A 24,924-nucleotide genomic window follows, 5' to 3' on the forward strand; every position below is an offset into this window, starting at 1 on the left:
CATGTGGGATCTTCCCGGACCGGGGCACGAACCCGCGTCCCCTGCATCGGCAGGCGGATTCTCAACCACTGCGCCACCAGGGAAGCCCTATCCTGACTTTTATGGCATTCATTTCTTTGCTTTTCTTTATATTTTTGCTGCCTAATTATTTACCCATAAATAACATGGTTTCCTTCTGCCCTATTTTCAACTTTATGTAAATAGAATCACAGCATGTTCTTGGGCTGCCCTAGTCTCACAGTATGTTTTTAGGATTCATGCATGCTGTTGGGTAGAGCTGTAGTTCATCCATTCTCACTGCTGTAGAGTTTTCTGTTGTAAGAATGAATTGTGTTTATTTCTCCATTGTATTGTTGCTAAATACTTGGTGCTTTTTGTAACTCATTTAAAGAGTCTCTTGCTAGCCAAGATCATGGCAATGTTCTCCTTTCCCTGGCGCTCAGAGGTGCTACCTGTCATAAATCCAAGTCCAGAGGCATGGGCGCCTGGGCTCTATTCTGTGCCATTGGGTCACTTTCAACCACCTTGCACCAAAGGAAGCCCATGGAGGCTGCAGAAGTTCCTGGGTGGGCTTGGGTTTTCCCAGGCCATTAAACTGGGGCTGTGGGTCAAAGGTGCCGTGATCACCGGGGGCAGGGAAGCCATGGCTAACAGTGTGGAGCCATTTAGGAAGCCCCCAAAGGTGAGCTTCTGCCCCTGCCTGGATGGTGCATCAATCAAACACTGAAACACGGAGAGAGAGGATGTCCATGGTTCATGTGGTCAGAACACAGCTGGCCCAAAGGCCCCTGTCTCCACACTTAGCTGGGGGTTGGTGGCCCCAGCCCAGCTGACATGGTGATCCTTTCTAAAAGCCCTTTTCATGATGACTGCACAGGGACACCGACCTACAGAGACAGCACCTGCACAGCTGGGCGGCGGCGTTCCTTTCTCCTGCGCCCCACGTCCAGACCATCAGCAAACCCTGCAGCTCCACCTTCAGAACACGTCTCAGCTGACCGCTCTCCACGGTCTCCTCCACTCCCACACGCGCCCAGGCCTCGCACCCGGGTCCAACAACTGTCCCAGCCTGCTTCGGCCGCTCTTGTCTCTATGACCCACCTCTCACACGGCAGCCAGATGACTCTTCTTATAAATATAAATCAAGTTGTGTCTGTCTCCTGCTCAGAGCCCTCCCTGGTGCCCCATCAATTTAGAACAAAATCTGGAAGCCCCACCACGTCCCCAAGGCCTCAGGTCCTCCATCCTCCTGTCCTCACTCCCTCAGACCCTCTGGCCTTCCTGAGGGTCCTCGTGTTTCCATGGCCCTTTCCCAGCTCAGGGCGTTTGCACTCGCTGGTCCCTCTCCCTGCATGCCCTTCCCCCGCATCCCCTGGATCTCCTGGTGACTTCATTAAGTTGGCTTAAAGAACAACACCTGACACAGTGCCCTCTCCACCCTCCACTTGGCTCTACTTTGCTCCCTGCATTTCTCCCTACTAGACATCACGAGTCACCTTTACTTGCCTATCGTTTGTCTCCCCCAGGACAATGGAGGGGGAGGGGAGGGCAGAAGCATCCTCTATTTGGTTTCCCACTGAACTCTTAGCACCTGGAATACCACTCCATACATTTTAGGCACCCAATAAAAGTGCAGAATAAAGGAGCAGGTGAGTAAATGGCAACCTTTGTTTTCAGGTCAGGGACAGAGAGCAGGCTTGTGGGCCATGCAGGGGCCACAAGCCGCAACAGAGGGAAGGACACGGTACCTCGCCATCCGATATGACCCTGAGTGTCCACTTCTGGCCTAAGTGTAGACCACCCATACATACCCAGCATTCAGCAGGGATCTGGACACAGGGAGGCAAGTACACACAAGCCCCAGGACTATCCAGTCGGAGGAGGGCATGTTTTTGAAAAGTGGCCCAATTCTCCCCTGCGAGGACCTGCTTAGTCCACCAGGGGGTGACCCCTGAGGGCCAGCAGCAGAAGAGGTCGACACTGCCTGTCTGCAGTAGGAAGCGTGGGACTCAGCCAGCAAGACCTGAGTGAGAGGGACCTTGCAGGCTCAGAGCAGGGCGGAGGGGCGTGATTACCTGGAGGCAAGGGTTCTAGAGGGTGAGCATGCGCGCTACGGGCCGTACCTCCGCCGAACGGGGCCCAGATGACCCGGCGGATGGCCTGCACCCAGTCCTCCATGTCCCGCTGGGAGCTGGCCATGAGCAGGAGCGCCTCGGGGTTGGCCGGCACCTTCTCCCGCTCCCTGGCACCACCTGCAAGACAGGGAGAACAGGCTTACTGCAGGGGCCCCAGTGGACACGGAGTGCCTCCCCCATAGGGCTCTCTCCAGTCCCGACCACAGCTGGCTTTCATTCCCTGGGGTGTGAGAAGGTCGTCTCTCCAAAAACCACTCAGCAACAGCTGTGCTTTTTGGTTCTATATTGGCAGGCCATCCCCTTCCCACATCCCACATCATACATCTGGCTTTGGGGCCCTCTTGGGTTTCTTTTTCTCCCTTAGTCTTCTTTGTCATTTCTCCACAGCATTCAAATCATCCTGGGGTACCAGTAGGAACAAGCATGCAGATTTGACACCAGCTCAGAGAAGTTCGGATGCCAGAGGAGCTCCGCTATGTATTTTATTTAAATCAACTTCACACATCTTAAATGCACAGCTAAATGTCACTATGTGCTATATGTCACTTATGTCACCATAAGCTAACCGGGCTTATCTGCTGGTGGGGTGAGTCGCAGAGATCCGTGTTCCCAAGGGGGTGGGATGACAGGAGAACTTTGAGACCCAGGCTGATCCTTGCTGGGGCCCGCAGCCCAGTGACAGAGGCCAGACAGGAGTTAAGTGCTTACTGAGCGCCTGGTAGCTGCCTTCCAGTGAACTAGAGCGGTGCCTGATTCTTCTAGTTAACAAAGCTGACAGACTCACCTGCCCTCCTAGGGTTCCTTCATCTTCACAATGCCTCTGAGCGAGGCACTGTTACTATCTGCATTTGACAGACAGGGAAACTGAAGCACAGAGTGATTAAGGAACTTGTCTGAATTCACACAGCTAATACGTGGCAGAGCCAGGGATTCAAAGTCCCCAGCTCTGGGCTGGGACTGGGACCCCACCCCCTGCTCCTGCCATTCCCCATGAACGAGGCGACCTGCTGGGGTCAGGCTGACAGTGGTCACAGCAAGGCCGCTGAGGACTGGGGAAACCGAGGGGACGGCTCTGCGGGCTGGAGCACGGGATGAGGTGCATCCTTGCTGGGGAAGTGCCACAAGGGAGGCCCGGAAGCTGGGTAGTGGGAGAGCAGGCTGGAGGGGCCCACGGGGCCCAAAGCTCAGAAGAGTGGTGCGCCAGGGTCCTAGGGATGCCTTTTGAGACCCGCAATATACACACACTAGCCCAGCTCCTTTGGGCCCAGGCAGCAACTGGGCAACAGCACTGCAGCGGTGGAGAGGTGGAGAGGAAGGGAGCTTGAGACAGCAGAGCCTGAAGCCCAAGAGACAGTGCAGGCCGATGGAAAACAAAGATTGTACCCACAGCTGGGGCAGCTGCGTGGTCATTCAAGGGGCAAGGGCACCGCCACTGAGAAGGGGACAGTGGCTCTGCATCTTTAGGGTCCCACTCAACCAGGACTATGAGGGCTGGGGTGGCCGAGTGTTCCATGGGGGGAAGGGAAGCCAGGTGTTGCCAGGAAGCTTTTCCATGTATGCTTTTCTGGAAAAACATCTCCAGATGACTCAGAAGAAAGGGACCTGGTGATGGATGGCTCTAAGAATTTGTTGTGGTTACTTGTTTGTCCTAAATGAATACTCAGGTTTGTATCTAACTGGAATTTCTCATTTTTTTCAATTCTTTTTCCTAAAGAGGGCCACCCACGTCATATAAGCTTCATTTACAAAACCTGGATCCACCTTGCCCAGAGGTTGACAGATGCTCTCATGTCCAGCTGTGCCCCCGCCCAGGGTCCTGCTCTAAGCCTGTGTGTTTAACTTTTCAAGTACTTTTTTTTTTTTTTTTGTGGTATGCGGGCCTCCCTCTGCTGTGGCCTCTCCCGCTGCGGAGCACAGGCTCCGGACGCGCAGGCTCAGCGGCCATGGCTCACGGGCCCAGCCGCTCCGCGGCATGTGGGATCCTCCCAGACCGGGGCGCGAACCCGTGTCCCCTGCATCGGCAGGCGGACGCGCAACCGCTGCGCCACCAGGGAAGCCCTCAAGTACTTTTCATGTATGTATGTTTATTTATGTATATTTGTATATATGTATATTTAACTTTTTAAGAAACTGCCACAAACTGTTCTCCCAAGTGATTGCACCACTTATGTTGCCACCAGCAGTGTATGAGGGCTCCAGTTCTTCAAATTCCTCACCAACACTTGGTATGGCCAGTCTCTTTACTTTTAGCCATTCTAATGGGTGTGTAGGAGTAGAGCACTGTGTTTGAATTCGCATTTTCCAAATGACTAATGAGGTTGTGCATCTTTTTATGTATTTAATTGCCATCCATGTGCCTTCTTTGGTGAAATATCTGTTGAAAGCTTTTGTCCATTTTTAAAAGAGGTTGCTCATTTTTCATTATTGAGTTTTGAGAGTTCTTTACATCTTCTGGATACAAGTTCTTTATCAGATATATCCTGTGCAAATATCTCTCCCAGTCTGTGTCTTTTCTTTTCATTCTGTGAACAGTGTGTTTCCAAGAGCAGAAGTTTTTAATTTGGATGAAGCTCATCTTAGCAATTTTTTCTGGTTTTGTATCTAAACAATCTTTGCTTAACCCAGGTCACAAGTTTTCTCCTAGATTTTCTTCTAGAAGTTTCATGGTTTTAGGGTTTACATTTAGGTCTATGAGTTAGTTTTTGTATATGGTGCAAGGTATGGATTGGAGTTCATCCTTTTATACATGGATGTCCAGTTGTTCCAGCACCATTTGTTGAACAGACGATCCTTTCCCCACTGACTTGCCAGTGCACCTACACAGGTGATTGTGCTATCTGCGAATAAAGACAGTTTTACTTCTTCCTTTCCAGTCTGGGTGCCTTTTATTTCTGATTCTTGTCAAATCGCGCTGACTAGAGCCTCAAATATGATGTTGAATAGAAGTGGTGAGAGTGGACATCCTTATCTTGTTCTTGATCTTATAGCAAAAGCATTCAACTTTTCACCATTAAGTATATCTATTGTAGGTTTTTTGTTGATGTTCTTTCTCAGGTTGAGGAAGTTCTCTTCTATTTCCAGTTTGCTGAGAGTTTTTTTTCTAATCAGAAATGGATATTGGGGTTTTGTCAAATGCTTTTTTCTGTATCTATTGAGAGATCACATTTTTTTTGTTGTTTGCTATTATGATGAATTACACTGACAGATTTTCAAATGTTAAACTAGCTTTTCATTCCTGAAATTCCAATTGGTCATGATGGATTGTCCTTTTTACTATTGTTGGGTTTAATTTACTAAAATTTTGTTTAGAATTTTTCATCTATATTCATGAAGGATATTGGTATGCCATTTTCTTTTCTTCTGTCTTTGTCTGATTTTGGTATCAGGGTAATGCTGGCCTCACAGAATAAGCTGGTAAGTATTCCCTCTTTTTCAATATTTTTGGAAGAGTTTGTGTAGAGTTACTATTTTTTTTTTTTAATATTTGATAGAATTCACCAATGAAGCCACCTAGACCTGGACTTTTCCTTGTGGGAAGTTTTTTTAATAAATTAAATTTCTATAACATACACACCTATTTCTTCTTGAGTGAGCTTTGTAGTGTGTGTCTTGCAAGGAATTTGTCTGTTTCATCTAAGTTGTTGTATCTATTGACATAAAGTTGTTCATAATATTTCCCTTATTATCCTTTTAGTATTTGGTAGTGATGTCACCTCTCTCATTTATATTATTGGCGATTTGTGTCTCTTCTTTTTTCCCCTGATCAGTCCTGCTAGAGGCTTACTGATTTTATTAATCTCAAAAAAGAGCTTTTTGTTTTACTGACTTTATGTCTTTTTCTTTGTTTTTCTGATTAGTAAACTTTTAAAGGGCTAGATAGTAAATATGTTAGGTTTTTGGGCCATATGGTCTCTGCCAAAACTACCTACTCTGCTGTTGCAGCTAGAAAGCAGCCACAGACAATACGTAAGTGAAAGAGCAGGGCTGTGTCTGTGCAAAAATTTGTCTACAAAATGAGGGAGCCAGCCCACAGGTTGTAGATTGCCAACTTGTATCTCATTAATTTACACTCTGATCTTTATTATTTCTCTTCATCTGTTTACTTTGTGTTTAATTTGGTCTTGTTTTTCTAGTTTCTTACAATGTTTAGTGCTATAGTTGCCCCCCTAAGTACTGCTTTAGAGGCATGTACAACATTTGTATATTGTTTTTTTCGTTTTTATTCAGCTCAAAATGTCTTACCCTTTGGATTTCTTCTTTGACCTATGGGTTATTTAGAAATGTGTTATTTCCAAGTTTGGGGGATTTTCCAGAAATCTTTCTATTATTGATTTCTAATTTAATTCCATTGTTTTCAGAGAAGATATGTTGTATGATTTGAATCCTTTTAAATTTATTAAGACTTGTTTTGGGATTAGAATACGGTCTACCTTGCTAAGCATTCTGTTTGCACTGAGAAAAATTACTCTGCTGTGGGTTGGGTGGAGTGTTCTATAAATTAGGTCTAGTTGTTGAAAGTTTTTTTTTTTTTTTTTAATTTTCCATATTCTTACTGACTTCCTGTCTACTTGTTCTTACAGATTTTGTTTCTAAGATTTATTTGGTGGGTCCAGAGTTCTCAGTATAGAGCTAATAACTCCCCGCTGCTGACAGAAAACCCTTCTGTGTATGCTATGCAATGCCCCAGGAGTCCAATGGAAATAGGCACTATTTCCTGCCCTGTGTCAGAGTGGTCAGTGTTGCCTCTAACCCTTTCCAGTGGTTCCTTCCTCAGCCTCAGGTAATGTCCTCATGTGCATGTGGTGATGAGCTCCCAAGGGGGTTTTCTCTTTGAGCAGCACTTTCCTCCTTGGTATTCTATCCTGAAAACTCAAGATGCTTTGGTCTCCCCAGCTGTCTCTTTAACTCATGGAGTCCACTGGGCTCCACCTGGGTTTCCCCTTCCTGCATCACAGCCTGAAAACTTTCTCAAGCCAGTAAACTAGGGTATGTGTAGGCCTTGCCTCGTTTGTTTCCCATCTCTTGCTGGGGTGGGGGTGGGGTGTCACAGTCCTTCACTGCCTAATGTCTAGTACCTTGAAAAACATTGTTTCATATTATTTGTCCTTTTTTGGTGGGGGGGTTGTTTTAGGTGGGACAGTAAATCCGTCCACCAATCTTATCCAGAAGTGAAAGTCCTGCAACCACTTCTAAGGGCCCACTATACGTAAACCACTGTGCAAGACAGTTAACACGCACAGTCACATTTAATCCTCATAAACACCGTGGGAAGGAGTGCTACTGACTCCATTTTACGGATGAAGAAACTGAGGCTCAGAGAAGTTAAACATTTAGCTCACAAACAAACAAATGGAGGGGCCAGGATTTAAACCCAGGTTTTTTCAACTATAAACTTGTTCTTTTTGCAATAGAAAACCTCCTCTATGTTAGTGGAGGGGAATGCAAGGAAGATAAAATAGATAGGTCATCAAAGCCAACATTGGGATTTTCTATAGCATTCAATTGTGTACGCTTACCTTGTCCTCTGTTACTTAGGAAAGATTAGTATTAGCTTTAGTTAAGGAAAAACAAATTCTAACAGCAAACATTTCAGGAAGAAATGCATCATGAAGGATGAGGGTCTCTTGTTACTGTTTCTGGTTTTTCCCTTTTCTTGCGTTTCCACCTATCCTGCCACATACCCCTTTGTTTGAGGCCCTCCTGAACAGTGCTGAGAGCCAGACCTGGGTGAATGCTCAGATCCACCAGGTGGAGCGCAGGGACTTAACTTCCCCCAAATGTCAGGCACACACCTGTAAGGTGAAGAAAATTGGGGTGCCTACCTTTGTGGGAGAATGAAATGAGCAATTCCCTTAGCTTAGCACCTGGCAACTAACAAGCACTCTCTAAATGTTCACATTTATTATTACACTCAATTAAATCCAGTATGGAGCAGAGTTTCTCCACCTCAGCACTAATGACATTTTGGGCCAGATAATTCTACACTAGGGTGGCAGCGGCTGACTTGTGCATAGCAGGGTGTTTAGCAGCATCCCTGGCCTCTACCCACTGGATGCTGGTAGCAGCCCCTCCCTCCCTCCCACGTTTGACAATCAAAAATGTCTCCACATGTTGCCAAATGTTCCTTGGGGGGCAAAGCTGCCCCCAGTTGAGAAACATTGATAAAGAGCAATGAGATCTATACTTCCTATGAGTCTAAATGACTTTATGATTCTACCTGTGTGGGACATCCCACAGGCACAACATGGCTTGTCTGGAAGTCATCACTACCTCACCCATCACACCAGCTTCCTCCTGTGCTCCTGTCTTAGTGCTGGGCAACCAGGTGCCCAAAGCAGAAAGTTGGGAGTCACTGGGCCTTTTCCCTCCCCTTGTCTCCATACTGACCCATACTGTCCCCTGGTGAGCTCATCCAGTCTGAGAGCTTTAACTGCCGTCCCTATGCAGATGACTTCCAGGTTCACCGCTCCCTGCCCTCCAGACCCCTCTGTGCCCTCACCCAACAGCTCCACTGAGATGTCTCCAGCCATCTCCCACTTACCAACTACAAAATCCATCTCCAGATCTGCCACCCCTTCCCTTCTCGAGTGAGGGCAACTCCACCTTCTAGTTACTCAAGTGGAAACCAGACACATCCTCAGCTCCACTCTGTCTCATATCCATTCCTATCAGCAAATTCTACTGGCTCTTCCTTCAAAACATATTCAAAATCTGACCATGTTTCACTGGCCCACCTGGTCCCAGCCACCTTCATTTCTCCTCTGGCTTACTGGCATGGTCTCTAGGCTCCCTACCTTGCCCCCGACTGCCTGTTCTCAATATGGCAGCACAGTGACCCAGTTAAGCCCCAAACTAGCTCACGTACCTCTGCTCAGAATCCTGCAGTGGCCCCCCTCTCAGCAAAGTCCGTGTGGTGATCTTCCAGGCCTCTTGACCTCTTGCTGGCTACCCTCTAGCCTCACTGCTGCTCTCTGCCTTGCTCTTCGTCATTCCGCAGACAGCTGGGCACGCCTCTGCCCCATGGTCTTTGCACTTGCTTTCCCTTTGCCCTTGTTCTTGCTTGGAAAGCCATTCTTCCAGACACTGCCATGACTTGCTCCCTCACCTCCTTCAGGTCTTCCCTCAAGTGTCACCTTCTTGGGGAATCCTTCCTGACCACCCTTACTGAAACCTCAATCCACATCACCCGCTGCAACCTGGGCCCCTTCCAGCCTTAATCTTTCCATAGCACTTATCACAATCCAGTACACATATTTTATGTGTTTATATGACATGATTATTTACACTGTTTATTTTCAGCCTGCCCCCATTCTGTCTGTTTTATAAGCAACTCCAGCACACTGAGCAGTGCCTGGCATGGGGAGGGTGTGCACGGAATCTGTGATGAATGGAAGAATAGCAATAGCAGAACCAAGGTGATTGGCACACCCAGAGCACCCACTCTGAGGCAGGCATGATGTTAACAAGCTGATGGGAAGTGCTGTCATTATTCCTATTTAAAGGAAAGGAAAGGTAACTGAAGTCCAGAGATGTTTAGAAACATGTCCAAGCAGTAAAAGCAGTGAACTAGGACTCCAGGCAGCCTGACTCCTAACCTTGACCCCACTCTGTGCTCACTACGTCAGCCTGTGGCTTGTGTAAGGGGACCGGCCCCTACATGACCCAGCCAGGTCCCAGCCCAGCTTTTCTTGTTCCCAGCTGGGCTTTATTCCCCTCCGGGCTCCTGGATTTAAGAACTTTCTTTTGAGTTTCTCTTTCCACCAACGCAAGGGATTTGGGGGAGAGGAGGTGACTCCAAAATGCAGCAGATCCTGGCAGGGGATCCAGGACAAAAACTCCTATCTTTCAACTTTTCTGTATAAGAATTTTCATAGTAAAAAGAAAAAAGAATAAACGATATCTGTGAAACCATTTTTGTAAACCACTATAGCCCATGGAACTTCTTCTATGACATTCAGGTCAAAAAGTTGTCATTCTGATGTAATTAATCAAATGATACCTAATAAGCCCAGGATTTATGGAAAATGTTTAAAAATCAAAAGAAATCACTATTTAAAGGTGACAGCAGCTGCAATGTATGATGTGTCACAGGGCCCACCATCATTCTACAGGCTGCCCAGGGGAGCAGGGAGCTCCAGGGAGGCCTCCAACACCTGGATTTCCAGGGGTGAAGGCCAAGCATGGGGATGCAGCTGTCCAGAGCAGCCTAATCCAATGAAAATATAATGCAAGCCACGTGGATAATTTCAAATGTTTTAGTAGCTACATTAAAAAAGTAAAATGAAGCAGGTGAGCTTATTTTAAATAATATATTTTGTTTATCCCAATACATCCAAAATAGTATCATTCATTTCAACACATAGTCAGAAACTATTGAGATATTATATTTATATACTTTTTGTACTAAGTCTTCAAAATCTAGGGTGTAGTTTGTACTAAGAATATGTCTGGACTAGCCACATTTCAAGTGCTCAGTTGCCATATGTAGCTGGTGGCTGCAGGACTAGACAGCTTTCAGACAGCCTAGACTAGGGCTGGAGGGGAAGGGGAGAGCCCACTATCCCTAGACTTCCTGAGATTCTGTGTGTGTGTGTGTGTGTGTGTGTGTGTGTGTGTGTGTGTGTGTGTGTGTGTGTGTGTGTAGCCAGCTGTGGTTCTGCAGTGTCTCCAAGGTTGGCCTTCCCCGCCCATGCCTGCCAGGCTGCACCGGGCTGAACTTGAGCAGAGGTCCAAGCTTCCCATGTATCCCTGTTGACTCATCTTCACTCAACTTCTTTTGCTTGGAGCCACCAAATGCCACTTGCCCTTTGAGGGTTAATCATCCCCCAGTCTGGAGTCCCTACAGCCTGCTCTTGACCCTGGCTGTTCACTTACCCCTGGGCAGCTGCCTGCTCCTCTTCAGATGCCTGGCAGGGCAGAAAGGCATGCTGCAAGAACTGGCGGGGCTGTGGTGGCAGGAGGGGCAGCCAAGCTCACCCAGGCCAGGGACAGATGCCAGGCAAATGAGGTGCTGGCAGCTCCAGGTTGCAGCCGCCGACTGGCTGCCAGTGCGCTCTGCCCGTGGGCTGGGGACCAGACACTTTTTGTCTCTCCTGGGGAACTTCTGTACTTCTCAGTGCCCCAAAGCCGGGACTGACCCAGGCGGGGCGGGGGGGCGAGGAGGAACAGCGGGTTCCTGCGGGGCACTCCAGCTGGTGCCGGGGCTGGTGCATGGCCTGCCTGGGTTTCCTACAGTGGAAATCCCAAGGCAGGTCCCAAGCGACTGCCACCTTGCACACGCCCTCCCCTATATTCTAGGACTGAGTGCACGGGGCTGGACTCCCAGCGCCACCAGCTTTGTGCCTCTGGGTCCTCCTCTCCAAGTGGAGCCTACCTCACCTGGTTGGTGGAGATTAAATGAATACATGGGAGAAAGTTGATAAAATGTAAGGGCTTACTGGCCACATAATGTTTCTACATTGCCATTTCTTCATCAGCAAAATAACTGGACCTAACTTGTGAGATTCTGGTGAGGACTGAATGAGACAAGGAAGCCAGGAGCTGGGCACGACGCCTGCACATGCTTCCTAAGTGCTGTCATACCCTCTGTAACCATCACCATGCCTGTGTTACGACAGGGCAGCTGGAGTTCCCAGTGGCCCAGGGCCACCCGGACGGGAAACGGCACATCAGGATTTGGATTTAGCAATTTGGGATTCTTTTCATTATCAGCTCCACCCTCATGGTGTATCCCTGATCCCAGAGACAAAGAGCCTGAGACAGCCCCCTTGCCCAGCCTGGTTGCTTCTCCTACATCACTCAGTCCTCCCAGGGCACAGTATCAGGAGCCTGGACCACAGGCAGCCCTGAAGATACCATCCTAAAGGGCTGGGGCAGGCAGCAGGCACCAAACTCTGGTGAGAGAGCACAGGGAGGGAGGCTGCACTTGTGTTGATGCCACCTGTTTATCTGCCCATCCCTCCCATACACCCATCCATCGGTCCATCGGTCCATCGGTCCACCCATCCCTTCAACAAAGAAAAGCAGTCAACTAAGAGCAAAGCACATCTGCTTAAAACTCCTTGGAGGGCCTAATGTTCTGGAATAAAAATCCAACTCTGATGTGACCCTGGGCGTCCAGGTCCCCTGATCACATCTCCTCCTACTTACCCACCCTTAATGCCATCAGCCATCCTGGGTCCCTTTCTCTTCCTCAAGCTCACCCTCTTCCAACTAGAATCCCTGTACTTTCAGGTTCTTGGAATGTTGTTCCCCCAGCTCCTTGCAGAGCTGGCCCCCTCTCACCTTCAGACCTTACCTCAAACATCACTTAGAGAAAACTTCCCTGGGTGAGAACATGTGTCAAGTAACTGCCCCTCCTGCCCAATGACTCTCCCACTGTGTTCTCTATAGAATATAGCACAGCGGAAAATTAGCTTATTTGTTTGTATATTTGTTTATTGTGTCTCTGCTAAAGGCATGTAAGTTTCATGAAAGCAGATCTTGCCTCCCTTGGCCTCCTGGAATCCCCAGGGACTAGTCCAGTGCCTGGAAAGGGACAGGAGTTCAGTGATTGGCAGTGGTCACTGTAGGGACACATGGAGGGCTCTGTGCAAGTGACAGGCAATCTCTCTTAATAAAATACTCAAGTTTTATTGGGTGTTTACCACACGCTTGCTACCGTTTTAAGAGCTTTGCATATCTCAGCTCCATATCCTCAGGACAACCCTATAAGGTGATACAATTATGATACCCATTTTACAGATGCGAAAACAGAGGCTGGGGGAGGCTGAGTAATTTGGCTGAGGTCACGTGACTAATTACGGTGGCGCTTCCCAACTGGTCAGCAAGGGGAAATGACTTGCCAACTGGTCTCCTAAAGTGCTGGCCACTCACAACATGTCTTGGATCTGAACCCAGGCAGTCTGGCTGTAGTCTGTCCTCCTGGCTCCATCCCTGTGCTGGGCAGCCTCCAAGGTGGCCCCCAGTGAACCCTGCTTCCTGCTACTGTATTCACACTCTTGGACAATCACCCCCCTTGCATGTGGTCTGGACCTAGTATCTTATTAAAATAGAACAGGGCAAAAAGGGACAGGATATCATCTGTGTGCTCTCCACTGCCCCAGCCCTCAGCCGGGGATGTGAGGAGGCTGCAACCCACCTCTGCATTTCTGGATGGCTTTTTTTATTGTCATAAATGCAGAGACAAAAAGGAGAGAAGGGAAGGTGGAGGGGAGAGAGTAAAGAGGGCGCTGGGTAGTCACCTGACACGGGGACTCTAAGAAAGTATGGGAAGGCTTGTCTTGTGGCCTAAATGTGTGCCACAAAATACCTCTGAGCACACAGGGAAAGAAGGCACCCCAGGGAAAAATGGATACGGAAGAGGACTGCTGGAAACACAGGAACGAAGCCCAGGTCGTCCGGCATCTGCAGTCCACCTGCCCTGCCTGTCAGATGCTCCTGCCAAGGGAACTAAATCACAGTGCATTTCTGTTGTCATGGAGACTGCAGGGCCCAGAGTCTCATAAATGCTCACCCTCCCCACCCTGCTCCATCCCCAGCACAGCACTGCAGTAGGTGCCCCAGCTCTGTCACTGTCTGTCACTGGGGAGGAGAGATGGCTCCGGAGCTGGGAGACCTGGAGGGCAGAACGTCAGGAGGGGAGGCGACGGGCTGAGAGAAACAGAGACTTCAGGTCCCTATGGTTCCTTTAGGGCTCTCTGGAGTCTGTCCCTTAGGGTTGCTGTACTGTGCCTGGAGGAAAAAGGATGTAACCCCCAGGGCAGGTCCTCAACCTGCGCAAAGCTTCATGCACATAATATCTACCTGGGCCCCCGGGGCTCTGTTTTCTGAGAAGGAAGACAGGATCTGGTGAAGAAGGGAGAACGCTCACTCAAGCAGGACGAGACAAGCAGAGACCCCTGTCCCGGCACAGACTGCACCCCACGTCACTACACTGGGGCATGTGAAAACCTTATGTTGGCCTCTCTCTTCCTGGGGCTGAGCTGGCTGAAAAGACTTCTTTTGTCTCAAATAGTGAAACTCCTGAACAGTGTCCTGGGTGCCCGGCTGTCCGCAGGGCCCCTAGATATTCCACATTAAGAGCCTCACTGGCCCCCTCCCCCAGGGCCAGAGCCGTCAAGGAAATTGCTGACACCTTGAAAAAGTGCACCCAACTCCCCCAGTCTCGGGCAGAGAGTTAGAGCCCTAACCCCTAAGCAGTCAGCACGCAGTGGACTCCCTGTGGTCTCCCCATGGCCCCTGCCCTCTCATTTGCAGGGTTCTGGGAACCGACTCTGAGCTTTCAACCACACCTCTTGATGAGCTGGAACCAGAAGTGAAATTCTAATTGGGCTGAGAAAGGCACTGGCCACAGCCTCACCCGGAGTGTTTGGGAGCTCAAAACGCCCCAATGGGCAGGCAACAGCTGAACCCAGTACAACGTCAGAAGCCACGTAATGGCCAAAACAGGGGAATGGCTTAGGAGAGTGCGCACATAAACCAGATGGAATCATATGTAGCCACTAGAAAATGAGCACTTATGAGACATTAAGGAGATTTTTAAAGAAATGAAAAACAGTTATACTTTTACAGGCTAAGACTGGAAGACACAGCCTCTGAGACACAGGGGAGGTCCCTGGAGGGTCTTCTGAGAAAGGCTTCATGTCTTCTAAGAAGGACCCCACAAAGAGATCCCGCTTCATCAAGGCGGCATATCGTGCCTGTCTCTGGGATGTTTGGTAGTCATCTTGTGACCATGCTGGCCAGCCAGCAAAGCTAACAGGCCAAGGAGGGCAGGGGAGGAGGGGGACCCACGCCCTTGCTAACTTGACTGAGACCCTGAATCGCTGACCCAGGAGCTGCCTACCTCAGGGCTTCTCGGTCTGTCAGAATAACACATCTCCTTTGATTTAAGCCTGTTAGGTGGGTTTTTCTGCTTCCTGCTTCGGAAAGCATCCCAGTCCAGAGACGAAAGCCCCCAGGCAGCTGAGAGCTGCACCGGCTCCCCCAGGAGCTGCCAGGGAGGGGCAGGTCTGGGGCTAGCTGAGATACACTGGTGGACCTGCAGCCCGGGTCCAAGAGAAACCTTGGAAGGCATGTGACAACATTCAACATCCATTTTGAAATTCTACATTAAGTAGGGATAGATGGATCCTTCCTCAACACGGATGTAGCCGAAGCCAACACTGTGTTTAAATTATTTATAAAAAATTTTTTAAATTTATTTTTTATTATTATTATTTTGGGGGCTGCATTGGGTCTTGGTTGCTGCACGCAGGCTTTCTCTAACTGCGGCAAGTGGGGGCCACTCTTCGCTGCGGTGCGTGGGCTTCTCATTGAGGGGGCTTCTCTTGTTGTGGAGCACAGGCTCTAGATGCGCGGGCTTCAGTAGTTGCAGCACGCGGGCTCAGCAGATGTGGCTCGCGGGCTCTGGAGCGCAGGATGAGTAGTGTGGCGCACGGGCCTAGTTGCTCTGCGGTATGTGGGATCTTCCCAGACCAGGGCTCGAACCCATGTCCCCTGCATTGGCAGGCGGATTCCCAACCACTGTGCCACCAGGGAAGTCCCAACACTGTGTTTAGTGGAGAGATGCTAGCGGCATTCTCATCAAAACCAATGACAAAACAAGCATGTCCACCACCACCAGTGTTATTTAACATTTTCCTGGAAGTATCTGCCAGTGCAATTAGATTAGAGAGAGAACATAATACTATAAAAGTGGGAGGGGAGGGTGTGGTGGTATTATTATCGCTGTTATTATTTATATGTGTGGAGACCCTAAGTTTACCAACTGAAAAACCATAACAAGCAATAAGACAATTCAGTAAGGTACCAGACACAAAATTAATATACAGAAATCACAATCTATTTATAAATTAGAAGTAATAGAAATGTGTACCATCCATAGAAGTAGGAAAACTCAAACAGAGATGCAAATTCCCCCTAATTTAGTCCGTAAATTTAATACAATAAAGTATGAATAGCATTTCTTTTTAAATTAGACAAGTTGATTCAAAAGTCATAAGCAAAAATAGCAAATGCATTTTTGTTAAAAAAAAAAATAAGGAAGACAGACCAGCCCTACTAATTATTAAAACAGAGTAAATTATACAGCTATAATAATTAAAACAGCATGGTACTGCATAATGTGAACAGATAGACTCAAAACACATTTGAGAGTCTGGAACAGAATTAAGGAGTTATTTCAAATGGATGAGTACAAGATGAATTATTTAATAAATGGAATAGGGACAATTGGATAGCCACCTGGAGAAAAATTACCAAGTTAGATCCTTATAGCACATCTTGCAACAAAATAAAAAATCATGATGTATCAATGATTTTAAAGATTAAAAAATGAAACCACAAAAGTACCAGGATCAATTGTGGGAGAAATTTTGTGTAATCTCGCAGTGGGAAAGTCCTTTATAATATGATCCCAAAACCAGAGCCCACAAAAGAAAATTTCACTTCAGGAAAGTTAAAAATATTTTCAAGGCGGGATGAATTGGGAGATTGGGATTGACATATATACACCAATATGTATAAAATAGATAACTAAAAAGAACCTGCTGTATAAAAAATAAAATAAAATAAAATGCAAAAAAAAACCTTTTCACGGCAAAGAAAAGTGAAATGACAAGGAGAGGAGAGGGATAGACATTCATCAAATGTGATGATTTGCAGATATTTAAAAAAATGAGGATGCACTTTCCACCCAGAATGTTCTCTGCTAGATACTGTTAAGTGAAAAAAGTAAAGGGAAGAATAACACGCTATCATTTTTGCAAAGGAAGGGAGGGAGGGAGGAAGGAAGAACAGAAATATACTTGTCTGTGCAAAATATCTCTGGAAGGAGACAAAGACATTGGAGCAGCAGTTCTGGGAGGAAAGGGGATGGCTGGAGGAAAAGGGTGTAGGGAGACGGGCACTGGCCTTTAGATATTTGAACCATGTTACCTATTTTAAAAACTAGATGAAAATAGAATTTAATATAAAGTGGCAAGTGAAAGAAACCTCACGTCACGTGTGGGAGGTGGGCTGCAGGCTGCGCACAGTGGAAAACGGGGGTGGAGGGCAAGACCTGAGAGTCGGCTCAGAGCCGGGCGACCAGCTCACCAAGGGGCGTGGGGCTCAAAGCCGGAGGCACCAGCCCAGGGCGGACAATGAAGCAAGTGGACAGCCCTAGCACGTTGGTAATATAGATTTTCCCACAACCCCTTCGCGCTGCATAATCTGACAACAGAGTAGCGCCCCTCCCCCCATATCCGCGAGAGATTTGTTCCAAGCCCCCAGCGGATGCCTGAAACTGCGGGCAGTGCCCAACCCTATAGGGACAATGTTTCTCTCTACATACATACCGGGGATAAAGCGTAATTTATAAATGAGGTCTAGTAAGAGATTAACAACAATTAATAATAAAATACAACAATTATAACAATATCCTGTAACAAAAGTTACGTGAATGCGATACCTCGACAGTCTGATAACCGAGTGAGCTGCTAAGTATACATAGACGCGGGTAGCTGGGTATATGTACATATGGATCCGCTGGACAAAAAGATGAACCTCCCGGTGGGACAGAGCAGGACGGCACAAGATTTCAGCCTGCTGCTCAGAGCGGTGTGCAATCTAAAACTTTTGTATTGTTTATTTCTGGAATTTTCCATTTAATGTATTTTCATACTGCAGTTGACTGCGGGTAACTAAAACCACAGAGAAGGAAACCACGGAAAGCAAAACCACGGATCGGGGGGGCACTACCATATCTTGTGGAGCCCCACATCAAGGACACCCTACATCAAGGACCCAGGACAAAAACTCCGGAATTAACGGAGCCCCCATAGCAACTGCTGCCATGGGCTCTCCTAATCTAAACGGGACAGCCCCCGACTCCATAGTAGACAAAATAATCACCATGTAGCAACCTTGTAGCACCCTGACCAATCACCTAATGCCATCCTGCCAGCAGGAATTTTCTTTGTCTTGAGGCTGTAAAAGTTGGCTACTAGCCCACAAAGGGGGTCAGCTCTCCCTGGTCTATCAGGAAGTCGGCCCGCTGTAATTGCAGCGCCCTCACTAACTTTGCTCTTTGTTCTCAATAAACTCACTCTTGTCTAAAATACTTTGTGTCTGGAAATTCTTCTTCCAACCCACGCGCGGACCACGACATATCTATCAAAATTTTAAATGACTCAGCAATCCATTCCTAGGGGATTTATCCTTCAGATAAATTTGCACATGTGCATAAGGAGACAGTGAGAATAACAGGGAACAGCTTAACTGTCCATCAAGTTAAATAAATAATGTGTTGGTTAAATAAACGACGTACATCCAAAAAAAGAAGGTGGTGGAACTATGTGATATGAGATGATACACTATTATGTGGAAAAAGCAAAATACAGCGTGAAGCACATGCTGCCATTTGTGTGAGAGTGATGTGGACACACGGCGGCGGGTGGTCGGGCCCATTTCTGGAAGGACAAGCAGGACCCAGGGACCCAGGCAAGGGGCCTGCAGGAGAGGAGGCAAGGGGCTCAGAAATAAGAGGCTTACTTCCCACTATAGGCTCTTTGAAGTGCTTGCCTGTGTGTTATTGCCTGTGTGTTCTCACAGGCACAGGTTACTTTCTTGAATAAAGACTGCTGCTTTTCATTGTTAAGAGAAGTGATAGCTCCTGGTTTGGCCCTGGAACAATCAGACCTGCCCCATGCTTTGAGTACTTTTAATTTAGGAAAATGTCCCAAATGTCCTCCAATCGGTTTGCACTCCAAGTTCTGCTTTTGCCAGCCCATCCCCACAGCGGAGTTTCATTTCTCAAAACCAGCATCTCCCTGGGAAATCTTTTGTGTGGTTCCGGGGATGTTTGGGTTTTTAGGGAATCTGTGTTGACCTCGCCTGGGGCAGCACCCTGTGGGAAAACTGGGGCTGTGATTTTTCTCACAGGGACAATTGCAGAGGTGAAGGAAGAGCTGGGGCCAGCTGGGAAATGCTTGGGCCTGGCCAGAGGGTCTGCTCTGAAACACGAGGCAGGTCTCTCCCTTGCCTGGTAAAAATTCCACACCACAGCCTCTCTCCTCTGCCTCCAGGAAATGTCCCCGCTCACTGCTTCCCACTGGGGTTCCTCCGTAATCAGCGGAGGGGACCTCTCCAGCCCAGCCAGCTGCTCCCCACCTCACTGGACCCACCAGGCACTCCGTCCTACTTATTGTTCCCAGGATACACCATATACTTCACGCCTCTCTGTCTTTGCACATGCTGTTCCCTCTTCTTGGGATGCCTTATCATTTTGTCCACCTGGTAAACTCCTACTCATTCATCAAGACCCAGCTCAAATAACCCCACTTCTTCACCTTCCCTAACTCTTCCCCCGTTACCCACTCCCAGTCTTCTTTATCCCCTTCCCCCTTCCACAAAATGTGTATTAAAGGTCTACCACGTGCCAGGCACTGTACCATGTGCTAGAGACACAGCAGTGACAAGACCAAGAGTCCCAGACTGGTTGGGGAGAGGGGCTTCAACCATTATCACAAATGCAAACCTGCAACTTCAGCACAGGAGGGATTCCAGAGGGGAGGTCGGGGGTGGGGGGTGGGGTGGCTAGACGGCACTTTGAGAACCGTATCCCCAGGGCCACCAATAGCTTAGCTCGCCTGGCTCTGGGCCTGGCCTGACTTGGCCCCCTCTTGTCTCCTGACCTCCCAGGGAAGCCGGAACAGGACTGGAAAACACCACTCACTGATTGTAAGGGCAATCCACTCCCTGACCCGCGCCCATTTAAAAATAAACTTCTGTGTATAAAAAAAAAAATAAGCTAAAAATAGCAACATATGAAAATGGAATATGCCAACTGTCAGATGAAGAGCAGGTTCTGAACTGTTCCAGGGTGGGGGGTTATGGGGGAGGAGGGGTGGGCCTGGCACTTTGAACTGGGGGAAAAAAATGTGATTTATGCTCAGTGACCACTAGCTTAACTCATTATTCTAAGGCAGGAAAAGGGAACTAACATTTATGAAGCGCCTGCTCTGCGCTCGCTCCCTTATACCCAGTCAGATTCAACCTCTTCCATGAGTGTGTGCTGGGGGGTTAATTTCTACAATGTCACAAACAACATCAGCTGCAGAGACCTAACAAGGATGCCCCCCTGCAGCTTTACTAGTACCGCCATCCCCGCACTGCTACTGCTTGTAAAGAGGGGCACCCCTCCAAGGGACTCTAGGAAGTCAATGTTCTGATCACACTACCACCCCTACTACGTGCAGGAGAAGCTGAGGCCAAGCCCTAGGATCTAGTAAACGATGGAACCTTGATTTGCATCCAAGACTCTCCTCAGTGTCCTCCCAGCGCCAGGTTCCACCCGCCTGGGTCTCCCCTTCAAGCCTTCTTGAGGTCTGCAATGCACCCCTGCACCTCTCCCAACACCTAACGGAGAACTCTGTCCAGGTAGGCATGTGGACATTTGTTAAATGAATCACTGCAGCACTGTGGGCTAACAGGAGCTGTCATTAGCCGTAGGAAACTTCTGTCTTTTGTTACTTCACGTTGCTTCTGAGAATGTTTCCCCCTCACACCGCGTGTCTTAGCCTGGGTTCCCCGAAACCAAAGCCAGAGACTAAGGGTTGTGTGCAGACAGTGAGCTTGGGAAGCAGGGCAGGAAATAAAACGAGGAAGGAGGGACAGCCCACAGGGATGTGAGATGGTGCTGGTCACCGTTTGGGGACCCGGGGCCTCCATCCTGCTGGCACTATTAGTGCAGCCTCCTGAAGTGTGGATCAGAATTGCCAGCCCAGGGACAAAAGGGGAGTAGGGACCCATGCTCCAGTCACCATTGGTCACATGTGGTACCAGGGGCTTTAACATCCCTCTCCCATGCCCCCCTCCCCATACCCCATCTTCTCTGTGGGCCTTGACTGGTGCAGGAGACCTCAGGCAGGCTGGGCCTGGCTTAGCCAGCATGTGTAAAGAGGCCCTTTCTTTCAATGAGGCAACAGATACTCCTCAAGGCCCTACTGTGTGCCTGGCACAGGGGTGGGGTGAAGGGGGCACACAGGTGAAGGGGAGGGCAAGACACTGCCCTCCTGGAGCTTACTGGGTGGTGGGGGGAGCCAGACAAAGGATGAGGGAGCAAACCAAGGAGGGAGGGAGCACAGACAGGGCGACTGCCACAAAGATGGGGTGGGCTTGCTACTTAAACAAGGGGTCAGGAAAGGCCCATCTCAGGGGGTCCCTGAGCTGACAATTAAGTGTACTAGAAGGGCTGGGACGGGCATAGAGGGTAGGGGGGTGGGCAGCAAGTGCAAAGGCCCCGAGGTGGGAAAAGTCCTGCGGTCCTTTGTGTATCTCAGTGCACCCAGGAGGGCATGAGTGGGTCCAGAGGTGGAAAGGACCTGTTCCCCAGTTCTGGAAGGTGTCCAGGGGGGAGAAGCGGTGGCGTGGGTGAAGCGGAGGTGACAAGCGCCTGGGTTCAGGATCTGTCTTGGTCTTGGTGGTGATCCAGAGGAAGTTCAAGAACAAGGCTCAGCTTCTGGGGCTCCAAGCCCCCCTACCCCCAGGGGCATAAGTAGAGCCTAGGCAGGTACTGGACCCCTTGCTGATGGCAGGAGGGGGTGTCCCAAGTCCCATCACACCCTACTCACTGTCTCCAGAAACTGCACATTTAGACTAAATAAGAATCACTTTGTAATTATAAGCATCACGTTTTTTAAATGCCGGTGCCATCCCCTCTCACCCCCCTCCCAATTGATCCCCACCTCGGGCTCAAGCCCAGCTGCTTGAAAAGCACAGACCCAGGACACCTGCCAAGAATCCCTTTTCCTGACTGTTAGCTTCCGGTGCCCAGGCTCCCCAGCCTGGCATCACGGGGGAAGGCCTGGGGCATGAGGCAGGGGCTGACCTTCATCCAAGGACCCGGACTAGATTCTTATCATTGACACCAGGAGGTGACAGCCAGCCCTGCCACCTACATCTCCACTTCTCCCACCACCAGGAGGAAGTTCTTGTTTGCCCCCAGGTGCCCCTCTGGACAGGTGCTTGAGAACCGCTGCCCTGAAGGACATTCTCAGATCCTAGCCTGCACAACCTTCCAGATGCCATGCTAGGAACTGGGGACACAAAGATGAAGCCCTGGTCCTCAGAGAGTCAAGGGCAGGCGGGTCAGCCCAGACTGGGAAGCAACCCAAGAAGCCAAATTAGCAACAAGGACATCTGCTCTTTCCTTCAGAGTCTGGGAGAATGTACTGCCTCTCTGCTCTTTATCATGAAGATGCTCTAAGCCCCTTCCCCAGTTCTGCATCACAAAACCTCCCGGTCACAGGAACTCTTCCTGGTGGGGGAGAAACCTGGCTGACAGCCTGGGTTACCTCCAGCAGCTTGGAGGAGTGGGGGAGGGGGCATTCCTACCATTTCTGCCTCTCCCAGAGGGGGGTTCAACTCCCTCCCGGAGGCCAGGGTGGAGGCTTGAAGGAGTGCCTCGGTCTGAATGAGGAGACTGGCGCTGGGGAAAGTGACATGCCAAATGGCAGCGAAGTGCCCGGGGCCTATGGGACTCCAGGCCCATTACCCACCCAGCACGTTACACTCAGTGCAACCTTCCCAGTTCCTTTCTGCCTCTGCTAGCTGGTAATGTGGACGTTTGTTGAGCCACAATATCTATGCTGGGCACACGAGAAATCCCTTACTCTGATATGGACACCATGGATCTCTGTCTGGTGCTCTTTTCCTCTTTGCATGGGTTCCCCAGAATGTAGGGCCACCTCCAGCAGGTGTGTGAGACCTCGGGGCTTAAGCTAATGTTCTCCCCATGCCCTTCTTCAACCAAATTCTTCAGATTCCTTAAAAAACAACATACTATTTTGTAAACTGCCTCCTTCCTGGAGGCCAGTTATAAACAACCAGACAAACAAGAAGTCACGCTAGTGCCAGGATGGAGGTGTAATAAGTTCACTGTTAACTGTAGCACCACTCCCCAGCACAACTCCAGGAGGCAGCCATTCACATGGTAGTCTAAGTGCCTGGAACCCTCTGGAGGCAGCCATTCACCTTGGAGTTTGAATGAATGGCACCCCTGGAGGCCAACACTCACACTGTAGTCTAAGTGCTTGCCTACTCCCTTCCCCCAGACTGCCATTCTCATCGTAGTCCAGCAGTCCCCAACCTTTTTGGCACCAGGGACTGGTTTCGTGGAAGACAATTTTTCCATGGACTGGGGATGGGGGATGGTTTGGGGATGATTCAAGCTCATTACATTTATTGTGTACTTTATTTCTATTATTATTACATTGTAATATATAATGAAATAATTACACAACTCACCATAATGCAGACTCAGTGGGAGCCCTGAGCTTGTTTTCACTTGCCACTCACTGAGAGGGTTTTGATATGAGTCTGCAAGCAATTGATTTATAACGGACTCTGTGCAGTCAAGCCTCTCTGCTAACGATAATCTGTATTTGCAGCCGTTCCCCAGCGCTAGCATCACCGCCTCAGCTCCCCCTCAGATCATCAGGCATTAGAGTCTCATAAGGAGCGCACAACCTAAGTCTCTCGCATGCGCAGTTCACGGTAGGGTTCGCGCTCCTATGAGAATCTAATGCCGCCGCTGATCTGACAGGAGGCGGAGCTCAGGTAGTAATGCAAGTGATGGGGAGCGGCTGTAAATACAGATGAAGCTTTGCTCGATTGACTGCCTCTCCCCTCCTGGTGTGTGGCCCGGTTCCTAACAGGCCATGGACCAGTACCAGTCTGTGGCCTGGGGACTGTGGACCCCTTTCGTAGTCTAAATAAATGGCGCCCTCTGGAGGGCCCGTTCACACTGCAGCTTTTGTGAATCTCCCTTCTGCTGGAGTTATGCAACATGGTGGCCTCTCTGTTCTCACATTTAAGCCTCAAGACAACCTTGAGAAAGGTCTTACCTTTCCACATTCTACAGAAGAAAACTGCCCCAAACTCCCAGCCAGAGAGCCAGAGCAGAGATTTTATGCCTCATCTATTTGTTGTCCAGTGCTTTTCCCTTCAGCAGAGCTGGCAGGGCTGGGGAGCAAAACCTCAGCTCCTCCAGCCTCTCAGGGCCTCCTGCCTACCACAGTCCCACAGCAACCCCCATACTAGGCCTTATGAATCCCACTTCCCTGATGGGGAAACTGAGGCATGGAGATGTGTGTCTCTTGCCTGGAGTCCTGCAGCCAGTGAGTGTCATGGGTCTGCTCGTCTCAGAGAGGGCCTGCTTCCCAGGGCTGCCCTGCCTTCCACCAGGATGGTCAGAATCCAGTTCAACTGCCAGGGGTCAAATGCTGGGGTGGCCATCATCTACACTGAGGTGGATGTTGTTCTTTACATGGTGGTGCTTTGAGGACCCCCAAACCATCCCTGAGGTGTCAGTCTCTCACCTGACCCTCATCCCAAACAGATTTACCCTGCCAGGCAGGGCCCTTGTCAAGAATCACACTCCATGCTAGGTTGTGTGTAATGACCCCCACCACTGGTCAGGGGGTGGCCCAGTGTCCTTTGTGAACAGCTATTAACAGGGACTCATCGGAGACCTGCAGAGGACATTTAAAAACCCACCATGAGGGCTTGACATCAGTCTGAGCTGGACATCAGTAATGGCTGGCATAGCTGTTTAGAGAGGTAGCTGCCAGTCTGGCTGCCAAGCCTTTCCGTGCAGCGCGGAGCTCAGGTAGTAATGCAAGTGATGGGGAGCGGCTGTAAATACAGATGAAGCTTTGCTCGATTGACTGCCTCTCCCCTCCTGGTGTGTGGCCCGGTTCCTAACAGGCCATGGACCAGTACCAGTCTGTGGCCTGGGGACTGT

The 24,924-nt window shown here is 49.2% G+C and overlaps 1 protein-coding gene across 1 annotated transcript in view; it reads right to left on the reverse strand.

Moving 5' to 3' along the window:
- ARHGAP22 (Rho GTPase activating protein 22) overlaps positions 1–24,924 on the reverse strand; it is a 162,231-nt gene that overhangs the window by 43,072 nt on the left and 94,235 nt on the right. Inside the window, exon 4 of the mRNA XM_028481910.1 lies at positions 2,124–2,252. Within this exon, the coding sequence (XP_028337711.1) occupies positions 2,124–2,252 (129 nt within the window). The remainder of the gene's footprint in view (positions 1–2,123; positions 2,253–24,924) is intronic.

This window comes from Physeter macrocephalus, chromosome 20 (assembly GCF_002837175.3).
Source record: "Physeter macrocephalus isolate SW-GA chromosome 20, ASM283717v5, whole genome shotgun sequence".
NCBI lineage: Eukaryota > Metazoa > Chordata > Mammalia > Artiodactyla > Physeteridae > Physeter > Physeter macrocephalus.